This window comes from Gymnoscopelus microlampas (assembly GCF_963454915.1).
Source record: "Gymnoscopelus microlampas genome assembly, chromosome: 4".
Classification (NCBI taxonomy): domain Eukaryota; kingdom Metazoa; phylum Chordata; class Actinopteri; order Myctophiformes; family Myctophidae; genus Gymnoscopelus; species Gymnoscopelus microlampas.
In genome coordinates, this window is record NC_139941.1 from 18,875,523 (window position 1) to 18,898,154 (window position 22,632).

At 40.5% G+C, this 22,632-nt stretch overlaps 2 protein-coding genes across 2 annotated transcripts in view; one reads left to right on the forward strand and one right to left on the reverse strand.

Annotated features, from left to right (window-relative positions):
- The window catches only part of ctsla (cathepsin La), a 5,556-nt gene extending 1,521 nt beyond the window's left edge, over nt 1-4,035 (forward strand). Inside the window, exons 3-8 of the mRNA XM_084054904.1 lie at nt 437-559; nt 734-886; nt 2,400-2,624; nt 2,979-3,147; nt 3,291-3,408; nt 3,564-4,035. Of these exons, the coding sequence (XP_083911030.1) occupies nt 437-559; nt 734-886; nt 2,400-2,624; nt 2,979-3,147; nt 3,291-3,408; nt 3,564-3,663 (888 nt within the window). The 3' untranslated portion in view covers nt 3,664-4,035. The remainder of the gene's footprint in view (nt 1-436; nt 560-733; nt 887-2,399; nt 2,625-2,978; nt 3,148-3,290; nt 3,409-3,563) is intronic.
- A 2,701-nt stretch (nt 4,036-6,736) lies between these two features.
- Nucleotides 6,737-21,690, reverse strand: fbp2 (fructose-1,6-bisphosphatase 2). The gene is made up of 8 exons (XM_084054800.1): nt 21,604-21,690; nt 21,344-21,563; nt 16,783-16,945; nt 15,942-16,034; nt 14,745-14,885; nt 12,930-13,067; nt 8,732-8,851; nt 6,737-7,072 (listed from the first exon to the last, which is right to left on the reverse strand). The coding sequence occupies exons 2-8, from the start codon at nt 21,514-21,516 to the stop codon at nt 6,887-6,889; spliced, it is 1,014 nt and encodes a 337-aa protein (XP_083910926.1). The 5' UTR covers nt 21,517-21,563; nt 21,604-21,690; the 3' UTR covers nt 6,737-6,886.
- Between the last annotated feature and the right edge of the window lie 942 nt (nt 21,691-22,632).

Sequence of the window (22,632 nt, forward strand, 5' to 3'; positions counted from 1 at the left end):
ATAATCTTAATCTGCAAAGTAACTAGTAACTAAAGCTGTCAAATAATTGTAGTAAATGAAAAGTACATTTTCCTCTGAGATGTAGTGGAGTAAAAGTATCGAAAATTGGAAATACTTATGTTCAGTACTTGAGTAAATGTACTTAGTTACTTTACACCACTGTGTCTTTGTGCATAGTGTGTATATATATATATATATATGTATGTATGTATGTATGTATGTGTGTGTGTGTGTGTGTGTGTGTGTGTGTGTGTGTGTGTGTGTGTGTGTGTGTGTGTGTGTGTGTGTGTGTGTGTGTGTGTGTGTGTGTATGTGTATATATATATATATATATATATATATATATATATATATATATATATATATATGTGTATGTGTGTGTGTGTGTATTGTTTACCATCTGTATTAATACTTATTTATGAATTATTATTTGTAGAAGGAAGAGGGCTGGAGGCGAATGGTGTGGGAGAAGAACTTGAAGAAGATCGAAATGCACAACCTGGAGCATTCAATGGGCAAGCACACTTATCGTATGGGGATGAACCACTTTGGTGACATGGTAAGATGGTCGTACAATGGCATCACAAGTTTCATGCAAGTTCCACTAGACATGGCCATGCGGAAAATGTTTATTTCTGATGCTGTAAGGTGATTTGGCTGAAGGCCAGACTACTTGGAATGTGTTTTGAAGCGGTTGCCATTTGTTGACCTACATTTGTTGTTATTTCCACAGACACACGAGGAGTTCAGGCAGGTGATGAACGGCTTCAAGGGCAGACAACAGAGAAAGTTCACCGGGTCCCTGTTCATGGAGCCCAACTTCCTTGAGGCCCCCCGTTCCGTGGACTGGAGGGAGAAGGGCTACGTCACCCCCGTCAAAGACCAGGTAATAATCTTTATCCGCCTGGTTCAATTTTCTCATTGTAGTCTTTAAGGGTTACAACAGAGAGCCTGGCACAAGCTGTGGTAAACACGCATTTGACAGGCCTGAGTCATCCAGGGAAAATGGTGTAACTCGATGATTCAAAAGTTTGGAGCAAAGTGACACATCTACCAGGGAGATGCCGGAACGGTGGGCTCAGTTTTGTCATGTGCAGACGGGTGGATTATTGTAGTTGAATGACAAATATCTGTGTAACAAACAATAGCCATTGGAAGACTTCTTAATTATGGGGCGTAACAAAACAATACTACAACAACAACAACAACAACTCACCTGTGGTACAATATATTTATCCATGTGGAAATTACACAGAAAAAAATAAGTTAATAATTAACGGAACATTGTGGCAAATGTACTACTCTTGAAAGCAAAACGTGTCCTGCGTTCATTAGTAAATATTTAGCTTGAACTCTGTGATAAGGTGGCCCCGTGTGAGTTGTTTTTGTTATCTTCTTTCCCCACACACAAATATACACCCCTCTGGTGTACAGTTTGTCCTTTCCACCCCCACATAGACGCCATACATTAAGGCTTTCACGTGTAAACCGAAACCAGTCCAACCACTTGTCATTAGGGGGTGGAGACTGCAAACTGTACAGTCAGACAGACACTTAATGGATGTAGATTGTAGACACTAGACAGTACAATGTCCAATAAGGAAATGGTCTTTCTCAAGTTGCTCTATCTCCACTAGGGTTGGCAACAATTCCCCCCAGCTATACGGGACAGGTTGGACCACCAACCCCTACACCCCCCCCCCCCGGCCGACCGACCAACGATGAACCGGGGGGTGGGGAGGGGGGGTTGGTAGGCCTGTCACAATTATTACATAATCATCTAATCGCAACTATAGAGATAATCGCAATTATTTTGTCAAAAACGTTTATGACGGTGAATCGTGGCATAATACGGGACTGTTGGCAACCCTAATCTCAAAATTAGATTGATTTTTATTGATTGATTGATTAATTCTGTGTAGTCTATATCTGATGTTTATATTTCATCCATTGTTAATCACATGATGGATTCATTTACCACTTAACCCTAAATACTTAGTTGACAGGGGTGCTCCAGGGCTCATATCTTCCCTCTGCTACACCATGTCTCTGCTGAAAATGGCAGATCTACATGCTCACAACACGGCAGTACAAGCTCACAACATGTCACAGCTTGTAGATCTGCTATATTTGTCCAAAGTCTGCGCCCAGAATCGGCGTTCATGTGGTTAACGTGGAAAATGTTTGAGTTGTTGACAAAAAGATGAATATGTTGGGGATTGGTTCTTTGTAATGATGATTTTCTTCTTTTATTCCGCGTTTCATTGTTTACTATTTTCTTCATAATTGAAAAAAAAAGGTAGCAATGAAAAGGAATCATATTTTTTCCCCATTGTCTTTATATTTCGATGTGTGTTGAGTGTTATGTGAACACAGCTTTTCATCTTGCATTCCACCAGGGCCAGTGCGGTTCCTGCTGGGCATTCAGCACCACTGGGGCCCTTGAGGGCCAGATCTTCAGGAAGACGGGCACGCTGGTCTCGCTGAGTGAGCAGAACCTTGTGGACTGCTCCAGGCCTGAGGGTAACGAGGGCTGCAACGGCGGACTGATGGACCAGGCCTTCCAGTACGTCCAGGACAACCACGGCCTGGACTCTGAGGATTCCTACCCTTACACTGGAACGGTAGGGCTGTCACCATCGTGAAATGTTACTTGACGATTACTTGCCGCACAAATAACTGCAATTAACGGATTAATTGTGTTTTTGGCATTGAACATTGGAACATTTAAATAAAAGTAAAATGACTGTTTGCCCGTTAGGCTTTGTAAATGAAAGTGGCACAAGGCAGATATGACAAGTATCTTAAATATACAAAGAAATGACTGGCATATTTAATGACTTTATACGATTTTTTTTTGGTAAAAACTCTTCTCTTCCTTGATACGTGCTCTGCTGTGACTGTTTTGGATCTAGTCGCCTGTTGTTCTAGTTTGTGTGACTTGTCGCTCATCCATCCGTTCACACTGCAATTCTCAGGATGACCAGCCATGCCACTACGATCCAAACTACAACTCCGCCAACGACACCGGCTTCGTGGACGTTCCCAGCGGCAAGGAACATGCTCTGATGAAGGCTGTGGCAGCTGTGGGGCCCGTGTCTGTAGCCATCGACGCCGGTCACGAATCCTTCCAGTTCTACCAGTCAGGTCAGTGTGGACGCAATAGATGATGGACATGCTTGTAAAGCAGGTTCCCGGGCTTGAATACCAGTGCAACCAAATCTGTTTCTGTTATGCTCTATTTTTGATGGCCTGTTCATTGTTTGGTTCAATGTTCATTGTTTTTGCAGGGATCTACTATGAGAAGGAGTGTAGCAGTGAAGAGCTGGACCACGGTGTGCTGGTGGTCGGTTACGGCTTTGAGGGACAAGACACAGACGGCAAGAAGTACTGGATCGTCAAGAACAGGTGAGTCAGGGGTTGTGTTTTAGCCTACCTTACATCCTGGAAGAATGCTATGTTCTTGTAGAGCAGCGATTCCCTTTTTAATTTCAAGGAATTAATAACATGACATATTTTGAGTTTAGAACCATGTTTTTGACTGTATTTTCTACCTCTTTCAGCTGGAGCGAGAAGTGGGGAGACAAGGGTTTCATCCTAATGGCTAAAGACAGAAAGAACCACTGTGGAATTGCAACAGCCGCCAGCTATCCCCTAGTCTAGCGTCCCATGCTGGTAAAGTTCATAGAGCTATTAGTGTTTTTAATGCAATGGTTTGGCAGGAGACGGCCATATCTGTATTTACAGCCTGAAGGAGACGTCTTTGAGAGCAAAACATTGTCAGAGCCCTCTGCAATGTTCTATGGAGAAACATAGATTTTAGGGAATCAATGCCATTGTGTTTGGCTGATGTTTATGCCACTTTATTCATTTTAAGATTTTTAGTTTGTTTTTTTTGCCCTTTGTAAATATGTGAATGCTACTGGTTAAGTGTTTCTCTTAAACAGTTGGTTATTTGTTTTTCTCATGAGTTGCTTTTGCAACTGGCAAAGTGCTCTTTATTTTCTACTGTGATCATTAAACTTGTTCAATGTATTGTTGTTTGGACTCAACATTTTTAATGTTATCATTTGATTCCCACTTTTTTTCTGCGTCACAAAGTTAATATGTTATGGCCAGGACCTTTTTGTGTCTGACAATAGTCCTACTAGTGTTTACAGGGCTTGGGTGACAAATTATCAACAGACAAGAAGTCATTTTTACACAAAGACCATATAGACTAGCATAGTCTATATGTTGATTTAAATGTTGAGGGCTGCAAAACGGAACAAGATCACCACAAAGCATGATTGTTAATACTTGATCATTGCAAATCTCAGACAAAAACAGAATGGTGTTTCATGACTTGCATGTACTCATTCAGCCATCTGTTTTTAATTAAGACCAAGGCATGCTATTTTTCATGATCACTAATTCCTGGTGCAAGGACTTTTATTTTTTTAGGATTAGTTAAGTACAATGGTGTGTATTCAAGATGTTAACGAATGGGATTATCAAGAGTATGTAAAAGATGTAATCGGAAAATTAAATATGATTTAAAAAGTTGCACGGGTATGTAAACATTTTAAATCATTGCTGTTACCTTGTACCTCCATATTACAACGTATTTATTTTCGTAAATTAATGCCCTACTACATCAATCAAGAGTGTCTAACAAAAATAGTGAAAATAGCCGATCTACAACCTGACAATGTGCCGCGATGTAAGCTTGTATATAGGCTATTTTCACTATTTTATATCATTTTTTAAAACGGTTTTGGACATAAGGTTTCCACCCAAAAGTTATGAAATATATATTTCAATATAGTTTCAAAAGCTGTGCATATATAATTATATATAATGTATGTTTGTAAACTTCATATTTCTACCAACTGCCTAGTATGCATCATTACACCTTTGTGCTCTGTTCACCTGGTTTCGGTGAACAGAAGATTTAAGATACTACTACTTTTAAAATATTACTAGTATAGGTACTTGTCTACAAGATAAGGTTAGATATGTTGTGTCTGTGTGTAGCCCTCTTTCACTGACCCAGTTTCAGTCACAATAATATCACACCATGTACTTGTTTATCGTGTCCAGGTCCTATTCGGGTGTGTATGTGTGTAACATATGTTGTTTATGTTCTATATATACACTTCACCTTTGAGTTCAGGCCAACTGACAGGGCTAGTAGTAAGCAGGGGGTGTTGTGCAATCTGGAAAAGGGGAAGGTGCACCATGAGACAGTGAATTAGAGGCAGAGACAAAGCGATTGACTTCATAAGATGCACTTGGGTCAAAAGTTAAAAAAAAGTAACGGTTTCTGCTCAATTCTGGTGACTCTGCATTCTTGACTGACCCAAACAAACAAGTGCATAGTGAGACACGCCTTTGTGCTCCAGTGCCAGAGACTGAGCTAGTTGAAGTCTAAAGACTTTGCCCTGTTGGTAACAAAGGACGTGGACAATTAATCCCCACAAGGGAAACGGCTCACATGGCTATTAGTGTTTTATCTGCTTATTCCACAGAAAAACAACTAACTTTCACTTTCCACAGCACAAAATGGTATTCACCAGTTACGATTCACCTCTGGGTTGAGAAATGATTAACTAGGTAAATATTTGTCTGACTCGACTTCGTAGTATAAAATTATGACAACATAATTTTAACATCAGACTTAGGTTAGGTTTTAAACAGCAGGAAACTATATGGTCAATCAATAATCAATATTTACATGAGATATATATTTGTTTTTTATCAAATCTTGACCAAGATGGGAAAGAAACAGCAACAATATGTTCAATGTAGCTTAAAGAATATTGCAATGACTGCAAAAGTATTTGTATTTTGAACCTGTTTACAGCACTCTAAATCTATTGGATATGAATTTCAGCATTTATTTTCCCTCCTGAAACTTCAAATCAATATCACAACTGCATTGGTGGAAGTCTAAAGGTTAAATGAACAGACTTGGGACCAAAATGTTGCTAAGAATCAGTTGGGAAAATTAGCCCTGGGAAAGTAGGATGGCACATGCTCTCTCGGTGACCAGGCGTCCCGAATTTTCAATCTGGGTGTCCCAAGTCCCAACAAATATCTCTAAAACTCTCAATTGTCACGGTTTTCACCACAGTTTAAATAACACTTGTTTTGGGTGCTTACATACAGTAGGTGATTATGATTATCATGCCATGTTCTGTTGAAAGCCACTAGGAGTGCTAAATGCTAAATTAATTGTCCCCCATCTTGATGAAAACACCAGGTGAAAATAATAATTTGCACAATGGCAATCTATCTCCTCTACTTCAATACCTATCATTGCAGAGGTGCCTTTGAGAAAAGCAGTAACTCCATAACAGCTCCAGTGGACCAACTTAGTGGCCACCTATAGTTGAAGTTTTTCTGTTATGGAGGTCAGTGGATGGTGACTGTAGCACAGTAGCCCTGCCCGAAGACCAGATATCTCCTTTGGCCAAGGGCAATTCCCCTTGACTGGATTTGGGTGGTAAATATTTGGTCTCCAACGTAGGTAAGGGTTGAATCTATGTGGTAACAAAAGGCAGAATATTTTGTCATGACATCAATTCTATATGAATGTTGACAGAGACGATAGCAAATGTCATGATGAACCAATTGATTTCCCCTCATCATATGATAAAGTAATACTTGATTTAAAAAAAGAGATATAATTAAACAAGATTATTAAAATGTTGCAAGACTTTCAAAAAGCATTTGCATTCAAGGAATCATAAAAGGCATTTCTTATTCTTTTATTGTAAAACAGATTTTAGGGGACTGTAAATTGTGGTACGTAAAAACGCCATTCTAGTTCTTTTTATCGCGGACATATGTGACACCAACTGAGGGGTTGCATCAGCTGTCTGACAAAAAAAAGAGTAGGAGATTACGGGTGCTTCTTGACAAAAGACAGGTATTCGTTGACGTCTTCGGGCGAGCCCACCACGAAGGGCACCCGTTGGTGCAGGGCCTCTGGCTGGACGTCCAGTATCCTCTGGGTGCCGGTCGTGGCCGCGCCGCCTGCCTGCTCGATGAGGAACGCAATGGGGTTGCACTCGTACAACAGACGAAGCTGTGGGGTAAGAAAAGAGGTTAACATTTTTGCCACATTAACCCCGGCGTCCATATTTCAGGCATGCAATTATAGGCGAGACTTTTCAAAAGTTTTCAAAAATGTTCACAGATAACGAAAAGAGCCGATCTACAAGCTCACAACGTGACTGTTATGACCCTAGGGTCATATTATGTATTTTCCTGTGTGTTTCCTGTGTGTGTGAATGAGTGGTGAGGAGTGAGTGATTTGTATACCAGCTGAATGGTGACTGAGTGAGTGGTGGCTGAGTGTCTGACTGATTAATAGGTGGAGCCTGCTGATGATTGGCTCCTGTGACCAGGCTGGGGACTATAAAGATGGCTGTCCCCAGTCACTCAGATGTCTTCCTTCTAACCAGCCTTCAAACACACCAGTCATGTCATGTATTTGATAGTGATTTTAGCTCTGTTAAGTGTGTTTTAGAGTTGCTAGTTTTAACATGGGTTAGTTTACAGCTTTTAGGTATTGTAGGGGTGGGTGGCCTTTCTTTTGTTTATGTTTGTGTGAAGTTAGGTAAGAACTATGTATTTCTGTTTGGTACAGGTAAGCATAGGTTTTTTGATTTGAGTTTGGTTTGATGTACAAGGGCCCACCCTGAGGTAATTTACCCATGTTTTAATCGTCATTTAATAAATCACTGTCCTTTGGACATTTAAACTTGTGTTGACTGGTTGTGTTTGGAGACTGGGAAGGAGGGAGTCCATTATGTGTTGCGACCATAGGCTCCCCTAGGCCGGGTCGTAACAGTGACTAAGTATAAAATAGGTGTCTTATCATTACCTGAGAACACAAATAACTCAGTCACTCCCCAAAGACAGAACGCAGTGAACTTAGGCTTGAGCCTATCATTAAGAAGTTGCTCCACAAACAGTTATTAGGGGACTGATTCTAATACCGTTATCTATTCAGAAGCAGAAACATGTCTGTACTCTCCTGACCTTCCACTCCTAGAATATCTCCAGAACTTAGTTGATTTCATAATACTCTGGTTTCTAAAGATATAGAGAAAGGTTATTGTGGTTCAATGGCAATGAGAGAACTGCGGCACAGCGTCTGGAAAATGTCATATTTGCTTATCCTCACACCACAAATCAGAAGTTGAAAATAATATTCATAAGAATTTGAACTATGCATTTACAGCTGTGGCTGTGATGCTGGGTGCGGAAGGTGAAAGATTGTTTATCTTTATGTTGCTGCTTCTGACCAGGACTTACAGAACAAGGAAAAAAAACTTGCCTTGTACCGTGTGCACGCAGTATTCTAATAAATGTAAAAGGTACCCAGAAAAGTGCTCTATCAGTTTAACGTACTGTATTATTCAGTATTATTTTTTGTTTAATATTTCTGATGAAATGTGCCACCAAGTTTTAAGTTGACTTCAGATTTGGCAGGAAGCCAGTGACTTTACACCTTCATTTCCCCTCAAGGAATATTATCATATAGCATAATCCCATGCTACAGTTTAGCTACATTAGAACAGAGTCATAAATATGCACTCCTGTTGGACAAATACCTTGTATCTCTAGTTTGAATCTTTCCCATTATACTCCTTTATAAACACAATGTTTGCATTGTCACCCCAGAAAAGGGACACTAGGGTTGTTTTTTTGACAGTGGTTTGCACGGTGGTGTGTGTACCTTTCCCTTGGGACTCTTCTCATTGGCAGGGTACATGAAGATTCCTCCATAGGCGATGGTTCGGTGAATATCTGAGACCATGGAGCCCACATACCTGGCACCATAGGGGGAACCGCCATCCTACATGGGGTGAGGAGATTGATCACAAACTGAAACACTATTCACACACAGAATCCAATACAATAAAACATAATGAGACATCAGTGACATTTTTTGTTCTCTTGTTTGATCTCCTTTCCCCCTTCCTCCCCCCCCTTCTTCTTCTGCCCTTTCTTTCCTTTCTATGCACGAAAACGAATTTCACCCACTTGTTTTACTTCTGTAAACCTGTGATGTGACAATAAAGCTGATTCAGTGCTGTGAGAGAGGCCTGATGTGACAGGGCCTGACATCCATACTCAATTTGACTTATAATCGCAACAGGCTTTTTCTTCTCTCCCTGGGAAGTACATAATATTCACATACTAACAGTCCAGTTTAATGTAAAATCTGATATTTGGAAATCGATGAGATGTTTTCTAAATTATATAAGCAACACAATAGACCATAAAAAATAAAGCTTACATTTTAATTGGGTGTGGTAAGGGACCTGGATATTGGATAGGGGGCACTGGCCCAAAAAAGGTTGAGAAACACTTGTATAGACGCTCAACAAAGCCGGATGGTGGGCAGCTACTTTACCGCTGCGCCCCCCGAGTGCCCAGTGACAAGTTTAAATAATTTGTTTAACCGTTTTCAACCGTGCATCCCTGTTTGGGCATGTCATTAAAGGTCAATCTTACGAAATTGAAAGCCTTCTAGAGCTCAGCTCACGCTATGTATTTTACAAGAGAGGATAATCCCAACCCAGTCACGGCCAACTCGTGATCGCTCCCTTTTACATTGCTTGTGTGATAATTACTCAGCAAATGAGTACTTCTCTTAAATGACTAATAACAGAACCTTGACTATTACTCAGAGAATATTGGAATTTTTACTGACGTTTGAAATGATGAGTAGGCCTGTCAGAATGATTACATAATCACCTGATCACAGTTATTTTAGCTAATCCTGATTATTTATGCAGAAATCCATTCATCTGTGTACCGTTGGATGAAATGAACAGAAATGACAGATTTCTATCATTAAATCCATGTCGTTGTCCACACTCTTTAAGCCATTTTCAACCTGGCATACCTATTATGAGCATATGGGGGAAAACACATTTAAATGTGGAAAAAAGTTAATACATTTATAAAATAATCGAAAATAGCAGATCTACAAGCTCACATCACATCGTGATACAACAAATGAGCTTGAAGAGCGGCCGTAGCTTAGTAGTTAGAGAGGCCGTCTGGTAAGCAGATAGTCACCGGTTCGCTTCCCAACCCTGATCTATGTGTCGAAGTATTCCTGAGCAAGGCACTCAACCCTAAGAGCTCCCCTAAGTTACCATCTGAGCAAACATCAGATGGGTGAAGCTGAAACTGAGGTCTCCCTTCGTCTCCCCTTCTAGTAGACCACAAATATAGGGCTTAAATAGTTAAAAGGAGAAACACTGAGCCTATTTTATATGCCATAGAGCGATGGTGTCGCTTGCCAAAATGGAACTGATCTTCAAGATAAGATAAATTATATCAGTTATTTTCAGCAAGCAACACTGTTGTGTGATGGGGTATAAATTAAGCTTATAGCTGCCTGTGCTGCAACCACGTGCATTTTGTATTCTTTCTTTTGTATGACTATCCAAATGGTTTTATACAGTATATTCTCTGTGAGGTTTTGCACGGAGATCCCAAGAAGCAAGTTTTCCTGCACATGAAAGCTGCGATAACAAATCATGCTTGACTTGACTGAGATTATCACTCTATAAAATATTTGTAAGGGTTGGTTGGTTAACCAACCCTTACAAATAAGATACCAGTGATTTTAACCTAGAATGAATTAGATTTATTTTTAGAGCACACAAACTAAATGGGATGTTTTCAGCTGGGAAAGCCCTCAAAGAAGCAACGCATTGCAACGGTCTGTTGTTGGATATTTAAATGGTAACAGCTCTGTTATGACCTTTAATTGAGGTAAAGAAACCCAACACAACAGCAGATCAATGTTCCCATGCAACAGGAGAGACAATAAGCTGGTATAATGAATGGGGTCTGCCTTTTTTACGTAAGTATAACTAAACTGGGCTGTTGAGAAGCTTATGTGGCAGCCAGTGAACAGTCACAATAAGAAAAGGCCCATTTTAGAAGCATTTCAGCTTGTGGAAAGCGTACTTGTACATACAATAGCTTTGGAATTCATGCATTTCTCTGGCCTTGTGGCTTTTCCAGTGCTACGGTCTTTTACAGTATAGTCCCCCCTGAGAGCACTTGAGCCTTTGTGAAAGGAGATATGTGTCGGGTACAAGTAGAGGATCAGCAAGCATAGCAGGTTGAACTGAGCTCTACCTATGTTTCAGAGTCAGACTGCTACAATATGATGCAGAGTCATGTGCTTGCTGAGTCACATCCTACACCGTACTTGTGTGTGTGTGTGTGTGTGTGTGTGTGTGTGTGTGTGTGTGTGTGTGTGTGTGTGTGTGTGTGTGGGTGTGGGGGGGGGGGGGAGTTTCTTTCCCTGTAGTAATTCCTGACACTACCCTCCCCCGCTCTTTGAGAGTGGTTACAAAGACTCAGCAGGACAACAACATAAAAACACAAATTGGAGAAGCCAAAAAAGTTTAACAAAGCATCTGTGGTCAGCGGCCTTCTCCTGTAGCGTATAAGGGCAGCAGCTATCAATTATCTTCTTAGTGATTATTCTATTGATTACTTTGTCGATTAAACAAATAAAGGAGAAGCGGGATTATTTTCTCTTTTATATCAACAAACCATTTTTTTGATATAAAAGAGAAATATAAAAGAGATTTTTATAATCGATTAGTCTTAAGCCCTCATTTCGCTGTACAACAGTGTCACGTAAAAATAGTAAAACAAATAGCAGATCTACAATCACATCTACAAAGCTTGAAGATGTCCTATTTTCGCTATTTTTGAAAATAGATTACTTTATTAAAATCAGTTTATTTTTTTATAAACCAGTTTGCGCATGACATGATGAGTGCTCAGCGTGCAGTACAGTGTCATGTTGGAGCCTACTCATCATGTGTGTAATGAAGGGTGACATGAACATGCTGATCTAGGTGACTCTGCTGATCATGTGCTGAATGTGCATCTATAGGAGGGTCAGAGTTCCCGGACCTTATGTTTCCTGAGGAACAAACACAGTTTCCTGTGTCAACCATGTGGTTATTCGACAAATCAGCTGACCACACCGGCGTCCCCCTCGCTCTCACCGGCCAGTCACGGCCAACCAGGGGCCAATCGGGGGCCTGCCTGGCGTCTAGTGTTCGTAACGCCACGCTTTGCATCTGATCTCGTCCTCCAGGTAGCGTCGCATAAGTTGACCTCACCATAGCGAACGCTTTGTCACGTGTGTGTGTGTGTGTGTGTGTGTGTGTGTGTGTGTGTGTGTGTGTGTGTGTGTGTGTGTGTGTGTGTGGGAGGGTGACTTGTTTTTTTGCCTGAGGATAGTGCGTAGATAAGGTGCGTGTCCGTGCTCTGTCAGAAGACATGGGTTGTTTCAACAGTGCGCTGGAGTTATACACTCTCGGTTCAAAGTGTCAAATTCAGCACCACAGGCATATCGTACAGCAAAAAAACAAAGCCTAGTGTTCGTTTCGATGCTGGTAATCAATTTGTGTGTGTGTGAGTGTGCGCGCGCGTGTGCGTGTGTGTGTGTGTGTGTGTGTGTGTGCGCGTGTGCGTGTTCCAAAATTGGCCTCCCCAATTAGATTTTACTGCAGTTTCATAAACTTATGGTAAATGTTAAGCATGTATCTGGCAGGGTTAAGGTCAGGATATGCAAAAATAGCTGCTCTAGAAGCTCGCAGTGCATTGCATTGTGACACATGAGCTTGCAGATCTGCTATTTTTACAATCTTGTAGTATGTACCTGTCTAGGGCTAATGTTAGGGTCAGGGTTATGGTTATGCATGTACTGTATCTGCTATAGGATTAAGGTTAGGGTAATGGGAAATGTAAATCAATGCAATTTCTCCAAAAGCTTGCAAAACCCACGTCCGTCTGTCCGTCCGTCCGTCCGTCCGTCTGTCCCTCCATTCGTGTGCATGCCTGTGTGTGTGCATGTGCGTGTTTCTGTTTGTGTTTGTACTAACCTCAGGAAACTTCTTGTGGTGGAGGTACTCAGTGATAGAAGGGTGGAAGTACTTGGCGTATCCCTCATTCAGACTGTAAGTCTTTCCCTTTGGTTTGATCTTCACATTCCTCTCCGTCAGGATGAACTCACCAATAGCCTGAAGAACAAGTGCATGTACATTCACACCAGAGCCACACCAGGGATGCATTTGAATGACGTAATACAACCCGTTTTCTATCTTTCCAGTGTCTGGACGTGGCCTTCACCACTTGAACCCTAGAATCCCTATGTGGGGAACATTCAAGACGAAGGGGGGGCGTCGAAGACATTTGGTGTAGAGGGAAAAATGAGCAGTCCAAGTACAGAGCTGACACCGGCCAAATGTACTCATATGTTTAAGTGTAGAATGGTTAAGCCGAATTTATATTTACAAAAGAATGAAAATTTGCTCACACACTATTTGGCTCCACTTTAAAACGTTGCGTTTAATGCACTCAAAAAGTGCCTGCATGAATTGTTCTCTGCATCTAAAATACAGTGTTATCCATGCTGACCGTTTCAACTCTTAGTCGAGAGTTCAAATGGGCAAGATTGTGTCCATAAAGCTTTGTCTCGGCCTTCAAATGTTTCCTCATTCCCTTGTCATCACTTTAGTCGTGATTGCATCATTGCCCTTCCCGTTAAATGTCTGTTTCAGTGTCCTTGATAAGTTTTATGGCTTTACTATGCCCGATGAACAACACAACTTGCAGGCTTTGTGGGTGCATTAAACGTGACGTTCTAAACTCAAGCCCAACTGTCTGCAAGCTGTTTTTTTCTTCTTTTTAAGTCTTTTTTTCTGCTCAGAACCTGCCCTATTTGGTATTGGATGTGCATGTTCTTCCTCATAAGGCTAATTTATAGACAGTAGTACGACATGTCGCTTGCCGACAAGAACAGATGTTGTCAGAAAGCAACACCATCGTGCAATGGACTATAAATAAACCGTTAGACAGGAAACAAATTCACTGCAATCAAAATTTAACAAGACAAACCAGGCGTGCCGGTTCTTTTGTTTGATGGAGGAAACTGGTACATTGGTTAATATACTGTACAGTATATGGACATACCCAAGTGAGTTTCCTTTGCTGTAATGTATTGCAAATGCAGTTCCTTTAAGTTGCCTTTAACTGATTAACGCCAAAGCTGTCATCATCATTTTCAGAATATAAAAAATATAAATAAATATGGGGTTGGTTTTCCAATCCAATATTTTAAATTGGTTTAACATAAATTAGTTTTCCCACATTGTATTAATTGATATGTGCTCATAGGTACTTGCAAGATACTAGCAAGTCTTGTTATATGAGGCTGAAAGGACACAATCATTGCATTCTGCATGCCTGTACAATAATGAAATTGTTTATAACAGCTTATAGATTTACAGTTTACTTAGAGAAAGTAAACTCTAGCATAGTAAAATCATAAAACTGAAACAGACATTTAATGGGAAGGACAACGACACAAGCACAACCCAGAAACACAACCTGAAACTTTCCAGAACCTGTCCAGTTTTGTAATGTTTTTTGGTTACATTTCAATTATAACAAGAAACACCCCTGAGGGAGCAGATATGTGATAAAAAAAACAATAAATAGAAGAGAAATAGCCGATCTGATCTGCTACTTTTGACATTTTTGTTATGGGTTCCTAGAACTCAGGGTTGGTACTATCCCCTGAGCAGTTCTGAGAACCTTATCTGAAACCCGAGCCATAACGCATGGCGTGAATATTCTTCACGGCACGGCACAGTTATTTTAGTTCTTGTAATCACAAAGAGCCAAAAGATACTCACAGGATCCAACATGAAGAAGTTGAGGCCAGCGCCGGTGCTGAGTGCCACCAGGGTGGCACTGCCATACAGGGCATAGCCCGCACACACGATCTGGTTCCCAGGCTGCAGGGCATCCTTGTCTGTGGGCTCACCCTCCGATATCTGCCTCCGCAGAGCAGAACAGATGGAGAAGAGTTAAAACACAAATTCAAATATTTAACCACTCATGCCTACGTACTTTGTCATATGATGAGTAGCGAGAATAGCCGATCAGCAGAGCTTGTAGATCAGCTATTTTCTGGATTTTGACACTTTTAGAAAAATGTTGGCTACAATGATGTAGTCCTACTCAAAGTAGGGGCACCAGGTTGAAAGTGGTTAACTCTTTGATATATTTGACACGTTAAGAGATTTACACAGAGGTGACTGACAATCGACCTTATCAAAGAAGGGCCCCGCAAAGGCAAAGTTTCACCTTTATAATAAACTATTCCAATGCAGTCTCTCTGTTCTTCTCTTTCCCTTAACCTCTATTCAAAAATAAGAAAGAAGACTTGTTATTTTTTAGGCCAAGAAACCTGCTGTTAAACCAATGTGAACAATTAGCAAAACTGTGAAGGTAACTGTGAAATTAGAGAGCCTTTTGTGGTTTAGAGATGTTGACGGTCAGCCTATAATTAAAGCTTGACGCAAAGCTTGACGCATTGTGAGCTTGTAGATCTGCTATTTTCAAAAACATTTTTATAAATGTTTTACATTTGAAAACTTGTGAAATGGGACATTCTGCATAATGAGTACTTTCTACTTTTGGTACTTTAACACATTTTGATACCAATACTTTTGTACTTTTACTCAAGCACATTTTGAATTCCAAACTTTTACTTGTAACAGAGTATTTCTACATTGCAGTATTGCTACTTTTACTTAAGTAACAAATGTGAGTACTTTCCCCACCACTGATTACAGTACAGTGCATGATGTGACAACAGTTTGAGATGTAACTCAAAGATCAGCTCGATTACACCCTCTTGTGTCCATAGAGGGTTACTACTGTAAGAAAACCTAAAAGTAAGCTGACCTACATTTTTCAACAGGTGGTCCGAATATCACGCTATTATTAAAGGACACGTTAATGCGCGGAATTCTTAGCTTAACACCGAGGAGTGTTGTTCTGAAACAGCTATGTAGTTATGTTGAGCTCTGTCTACACAAACTCACCCGTTTGTAGATGGCAAAGATGGTTCCGATAGAAGCCAAGCAGTCGATGTTGCTGGAGCCGTCCAGAGGGTCAAAGCAAACTACATATTTCCCCTATAATGAAACAATGAGACCAAAGTGAATGCAACTCACACAAGGTTATAAACAAAAGCATTATCAGCGATGGAAGAAATCAGGCCTATACGTTTTGAACTAAAAGGTAATCATTTTAGTAAATTATTCAAATGTACTATAACTATTACTTGCGTTCAAAGAGGACATTCCTAAAGGCTTTGTATTTGCAGCATTTAACCTCAACCAGATGCCTCCATTTTTTGCATTACTTTTTTTTGTTGTTGAAATAATGTAAGCCTATACTGTACTCTAGATGGCGCCATGATGCCATGATGTTTCCCACTGACTTGACTTGGGGTATTCAGTTGTGTCCTAGACAAATGTTGAACCCTCTCTTATTGGGGTCTTATTACTGATTTACTCCTGTAAACACGTGATGTGTGACAAATAAATCTGATTCTTATCCATGCAGTCTCTGGCCCAACATTTTTCGAATGGGGGTCCACAGCCAATTGCCAAATACATTTCCATTTGTGAGTCCTTGATAAAATGTTTGATAACCACTGGCATCACATATCAAGAAACCAGCTAACTCCATTTTGACGCTTTTACATTTTTACCCCATAAATCAGTGTTATTGAACACCCTTTACATCTGTGTGTTGGTAAAAAAAAAAAAATTGAACCCATAAAGTATTAAAAAGCGCTTCTGACAAAACCAGCTAACTCCATACAGACAGACAGACAGACAGACAGACAGACAGACAGACAGACACTCTCTCCCCTACCCTCTTGTCCTTGGGGGTGATGATGAGGTCCTTGTTCTCTTCAGACACCATGCAGCAGGTGCTGTAGGAGGCCTGCACCATGTTGATGAACATTTCATTGGACAGCACGTCCAGCTTCTTCACATCGTCCCCCGTCACGTTCACCGAGCCCGCCAGACCCTGCCTGCATGGACCAATCAACAGCCAGCGTTTAGGCGGACTCTCACATCTCCAATAATACTAATAAAATAACCGAAAAAAGGGGGGGTGCAGTCTCTTCTCTCTTCACCATGAACTTTGCTACGTAACATTTACAGTGCATTCACCACTCATCTGCAACCATTGAAGTATGTTATGAAACTGTATACTTGGCTGCTGTAACAAATCATGACCTACAGTATAATAGCAGAGGCTGTTTGGTTTAAGGGATCATCAATAACACAATTTGTTCACTGTTAGGTCCACTGAGTGTGGGGCATCAGTCATGGTTGTGTGTGTCAGCGCAGGTGTGGCAAGTGATCTGTCTTCACTACACACTGGACAGGTTCAATGAAGTGTGTCCTTTGCTGTGATTCAAATAAACTCTCACTGACACACACGCGCACACACACACACACACACACACACACACACACGCACGCACGCACGCACGCACGCACGCACGCACGCACACAAATACAAAATACACTTTCTCAACATCAATTATCCAAACAATACAACTATTTAAAATACAGCTATTTTACAAGGCTGCAGGCTCCCTTCGTGTTTATATTCCCATCAGATGGCGCAGTAGCACAAGAAATTCCCCATCCTCTATACGGCAAAGCCATACATTCTGCTAATGTTGACATTTGAATGTAGAGTATTTAAAGCAGTATAAATTAAGCCTGACCAATCTTTACAATAGCCTAGAGTATTCAACTTCAACTGCCATTGGGTCTTTGTGCAGCTGAGGTGGCCTTATTTACATTTAGATATCTTTGAATGACAGTTTGTATGGCTCAGTATCTTTCAGAACCACAGTTAGGGTATCCGTGATGTTCTCTAGTTCATAGTTTATTACACGCTTTAGATTGCATAATATGAAATGAACACCACCATAAACTCCTTATAAAATTATCTGGGGGTGCCAAGCCTGCCCATAGCAACATCTCTTGGTATGCAACACTATCGATGATTGATTGATTGATTGATTGATTGATTCATTGATTGATTCATTGATTCATTCATTGATTCATTCATTCATTGATTCATTCATTGATTCATTCATTCATTGGTGCACACACAAGGAAAACCAATGTATCAAATATCCCCTTTCTACACCACTCCGTTCCTAAAATTGACCTTGCCATTGAGACCTTGACCTTTGAAAATGTCGACCCAAATGTTAATCATCTCTTCTGGACAGCCTATACTGATCATTCCCCCCAAGTGTTATGATAATCCGATAGGTACTTGATGTACCTAGTTGACTGGGGTCCGGCATGGATCTATGAAAGGCTCCACTTTTTTTCACTCTACACCAAAACTCTTTGTCGAAAATAGACGATACACAAGCTCACAACGTCGATCTGCTATTTTTGACAAATGTTCACCTAATTTTGTGGAATGTTCGCCTACTATGAGTATGACATGCACAGAATAGGGACGCTAGGGTTCATGTGGTTAAAAGACTATAGCCTACACCCTACAGGACAGATGACCACCCACTAGTGTTGACAAGTCTGATGAAGGATTCTACAAGTGTATCATGGAGAGCTGGATGTGAGAGGTCAGACATCAATAATGCTGAATAAATCAATCAATTACAAGACTAGATGTCACTGTAGCTGTCAATTACTCTGGGATGTGTGACATTAACAGGACACACCAGGACACAGCACTGGAGTATAATGTCAGAAGTTACAGGGAATATGAACACTGACAGGTATACAGGAGTCCAGCGAGCAACCTTGTAGTTGAGCTGTAGCCTACAGTGGTGGAAAGTAACTACATTTACTTAAGTACTGTACTTAAGTACGATTTTGAGGTATTTGTACTGTACTTGAGTGTTTCCAATTTCCAATACTTTTTGCTTCTACTCCACTGCATCTTGGATCCAAATATTGTACTTTTTTACTCTACTACATTTATTTGAAAACGTTAGTTACTAGTTGCTTATAGATTTAGATTATTACTACAAAACCTACATTAACCACATCAGCCCTGTATACATTTCGTCCATTTTAAAATAGCCGGTCTACAAGCTCACAATGCATCGCAATGCGACGCATTGTGAGCTTGTAAATCTGCTATTTTCAAAAGATTTGAAAACTTGAAATGGGACATTCTGCATAATGAGTACTTTCTACTTTTGGTACTTTCAGTACATTTTAATGCCAATACTTTTGTTCTTTTACTTAAGTACATTTTGAATTCCGGACTTTTACTTGTAGCAGAGTATTTCTATTTTGCAGTATTGGTACTTTTACTTATAGACAAAAAAAACGAGTACTTTTTCCATCACTGGTAGCCTACTGTTCCTTTTGCTATCCAACTTGTTCAAGGCTGCATGCTGGTATGCTTTTGAGCAACTGCATGCTATGCTATTTGTCTGCTAGTATGCTGGTCAGTTATTTATATCCACATGTAATGGCATTTATACTGTATGTACTGTAAGTCACAGACAACAGCTGACAGTTTACACATCATTTCACAGAGTGGGCATCCTGTGTAGAAAATGCTGCATGCTCATTCAGCTGGTGGTGCAAAATAGTTAATTGAGCTAATCAATTTAATCAATTATAAAAAATAATATATTTTAATGTAAAAAAAAGCAAAATAGCAGATCAACAAGTTCACAAAGCATCACATGGGGGGGTTGTGAGCTTGTAGATCGACTAGTTTTGCATGACACCGTACGTCAACAAAATGTTTTCATGATGTCTAAAAAATTAAGAACATATTTTTAAACTCCAGCTAAATAAAAATTGAAATAAAGTTTTTGCCACAAATAAATACTTCATACTTGAGAAAATGTACTTTTGTCCAGATAATGCAGTTAAGTAAAAAGAAAAGAGAAAACGTCAACCCGGGAGTCAGCTTCGGTTAAGAAATGAAAAGGATTGTGCAATCTGGTTCACTTGAGACATTTCTTATCATATCAGTCATTTTTTACCTTTTGCTGACCTGGAAAGATGTATCCAGGCTTTTGTCACTTCATGCACAAAAAAGTGCAATGCAAAATGACGGCGGAGTCAGTCAAAGTTCACTATGGGGGAAGACTCACTGTGTTACTGGGCAAGATGCGTGATTTATTATGTATGATTGTTGGTGCCTGACATGACTCTCTCCTTGGATTTGAGCAAACTACTAACTTCTATAGAGCAGTGGATCTCAAACATCTAACTAACCTACTAATGATATTGGTACGGATTTGCAAGCTAATGGAAACAACAGCCTTTCTCTTCCTGTAAAGTTAGAATGCAAAAATAGAAGCTATTGTTCGTGCATCAAACCTTTTAAAAAAATGACCATCGATGATGTCATGGTTAGGCACATTTTGTAACCATCCACAGTCCACCATTGAGACCCAGAGCATGTAGACAGAATTTTTACATATAGTGTCATATAGTGACAATTAGATCATGGATCATGGGGAAAAAAGGAAATCCATTCAGTGGCAGTTCTGTGGGCAGGGCAAAACATTTTGTTAATGAGAGAGGTCAGAGGAGAATGATTAGACTTGTAGTGTACGGGAAGGCAATATACCGGTACTCTAGTTCACAGTTCATACACAGTTCAATACAACAGTGATGCCTATAAGGACAGTTGAGAGGGCACTACACATAGTTGCCTTGATATGTCCTGACTGTTAATCCTTCCAGTCGTGGGTCATCCTTAAAAACCGATGGCAGAACATCCCATCAGTCAGTAAACCATTGTGTGTATATTGACAGCTCACAAACCTCTTTTTTACTTTTCCATGAACGGCACAAAACTTTAGATAGGCTAACACGTTGTTCCTTAGGCCATGGCCCTGTGAGAATATATCACAAGAGGCACCTCACTGCCTCATTTTTATTAAAGAAATTAGGCCTATTCAAGCTTGTGCTTGTAATCAAAACAAGGCATGAGTCAACAACCAAATACTGGGACTTTTATTTATTTTTTAACTCAGTGTACTTGACCATTCATTGATTTCTGTAATGACCTGTTATTCTTCTAGTTCGACTATGCATACGAACTCATTATTAGTTACATGACATGTACCCTAGTTTACGTTTTCTTATTCGTTAACTTATTTATCCCCATGTATTGATTAACTGGTTTTGTGCTGGGATAGATGATGGAGGTCTTTTGGGTTTCAAGTAGTTGTGTGACAAAAGCTACATCACTCACTACATTGTCAGTAGTAGGCCTATAAAATGCATAGCACAATAGATCAGTTTTGAGTGCAGTTTGTCCACAAAATGCATAGCCAGCTACTTATTTTGAAAAATAGCTTTTTACTGTTGCTCAGTTACTTTTATGAACTGTATCTAGTGGCTTAGCTAGATAAAGTTTTAAGTAGCTTGACCAGAACTGCCAGTAGTCTACTTACAGGTGGACCAGTCCTGCCTTGCGTACAGCACAGGAGATGGCTTTGATGGCAGTCAGCATGGCATTGATGAGCTGCGTCAACTCGCCGGTCGCCCCCTTGGCCTGGCGACCTGTCTCTATGACGAAACGAGTCAGGGTCCATACGTCCGTGTCAAACGCAGACTGGTCCGACATGTTGGGCTCTTTACTCCTTTCTCAAGCTGGTATAGCAAATGGAAGCAGTGTGTGTGTGTGTGTGTGTGTGTGTGTGTGTGTGTGTGTGTGTGTGTGTGTGTGTGTGTGTGTGTGTATGCCACACAGGGGTACAGGGCAGACTAAACACCAGACAGGGGACAGGCTGTGTCCATGTGTCTGTGTGCAAGCTCATTACCAGGTCAAGCCCTTTTCATTCCCACCCACATGAGAGCAAGCCACGGGTTCTATTTGTGAGCACAGTGATGTGTGTGTGTGTGTGTGTGTGTGTGTGTGTGTGTGTGTGTGTGTGTGTGTGTGTGTGTGTGTGTGTGTGTGTGTGTGTGTGTGTGTGTGTGTGTGTGTGTGCGCGTGTGTCCGTGTGCGCGTGTCCGTGTGCGCGCGTGTGTGTGTATTTGGGAATCGGGTAACAGACGGTAGAGACTGACACAGTTTGTTATTACTTGACTTTACGTGACTTTTTTAATTTATGTGTTAAGTTTGCAACATTATTAATAAGCCACTATTAGAAAGCAAATGTTGTCTAACATGCCTTGGATTATATGTACTATTTAAAAAAAGAAAGGAGAAAAAAAAGAAGAAAAAAAGAACATTGGTTCATGCGCTGTGCATTAGAGCCACAACAAGACAGAAAAAGAAAGTCTACGAGTTGGGAGTTTCAATGAGGACTTACTACTTACAGAAATTTGAGCTTCAAGTAGTCAAGTTATATTTTTGGTGTATGAACTCACTGTCCACGTCGTTCTTATCGTGGATGTATGCACTGCCCACTACTATAATGAAACAAGTTATAAGATTCATAGATTGAAGCACCCTGAAGCCAAGTAATACATATGTTATGCCAATAGGCCTTTAATAGCCACAATAAACAGAGAGATCACCTCATCTAATACACTGTTTCACAATGTCGGGTCATCAAGACCATCAGGGGTTCAAATGGACCCGTTGGTCCATTTGGTTCCAATTGTACACTCAGTGTAGTTCAGGGTCCCAGAGAAAGAAAGGTATCAAATATGGGCCCGTAGCCTAATGCATATTAAACTGGGGGTCCTTGAAATGAAAAAGGTTGAGAATAACTGGTGAGGTTTTAGTAGAGTC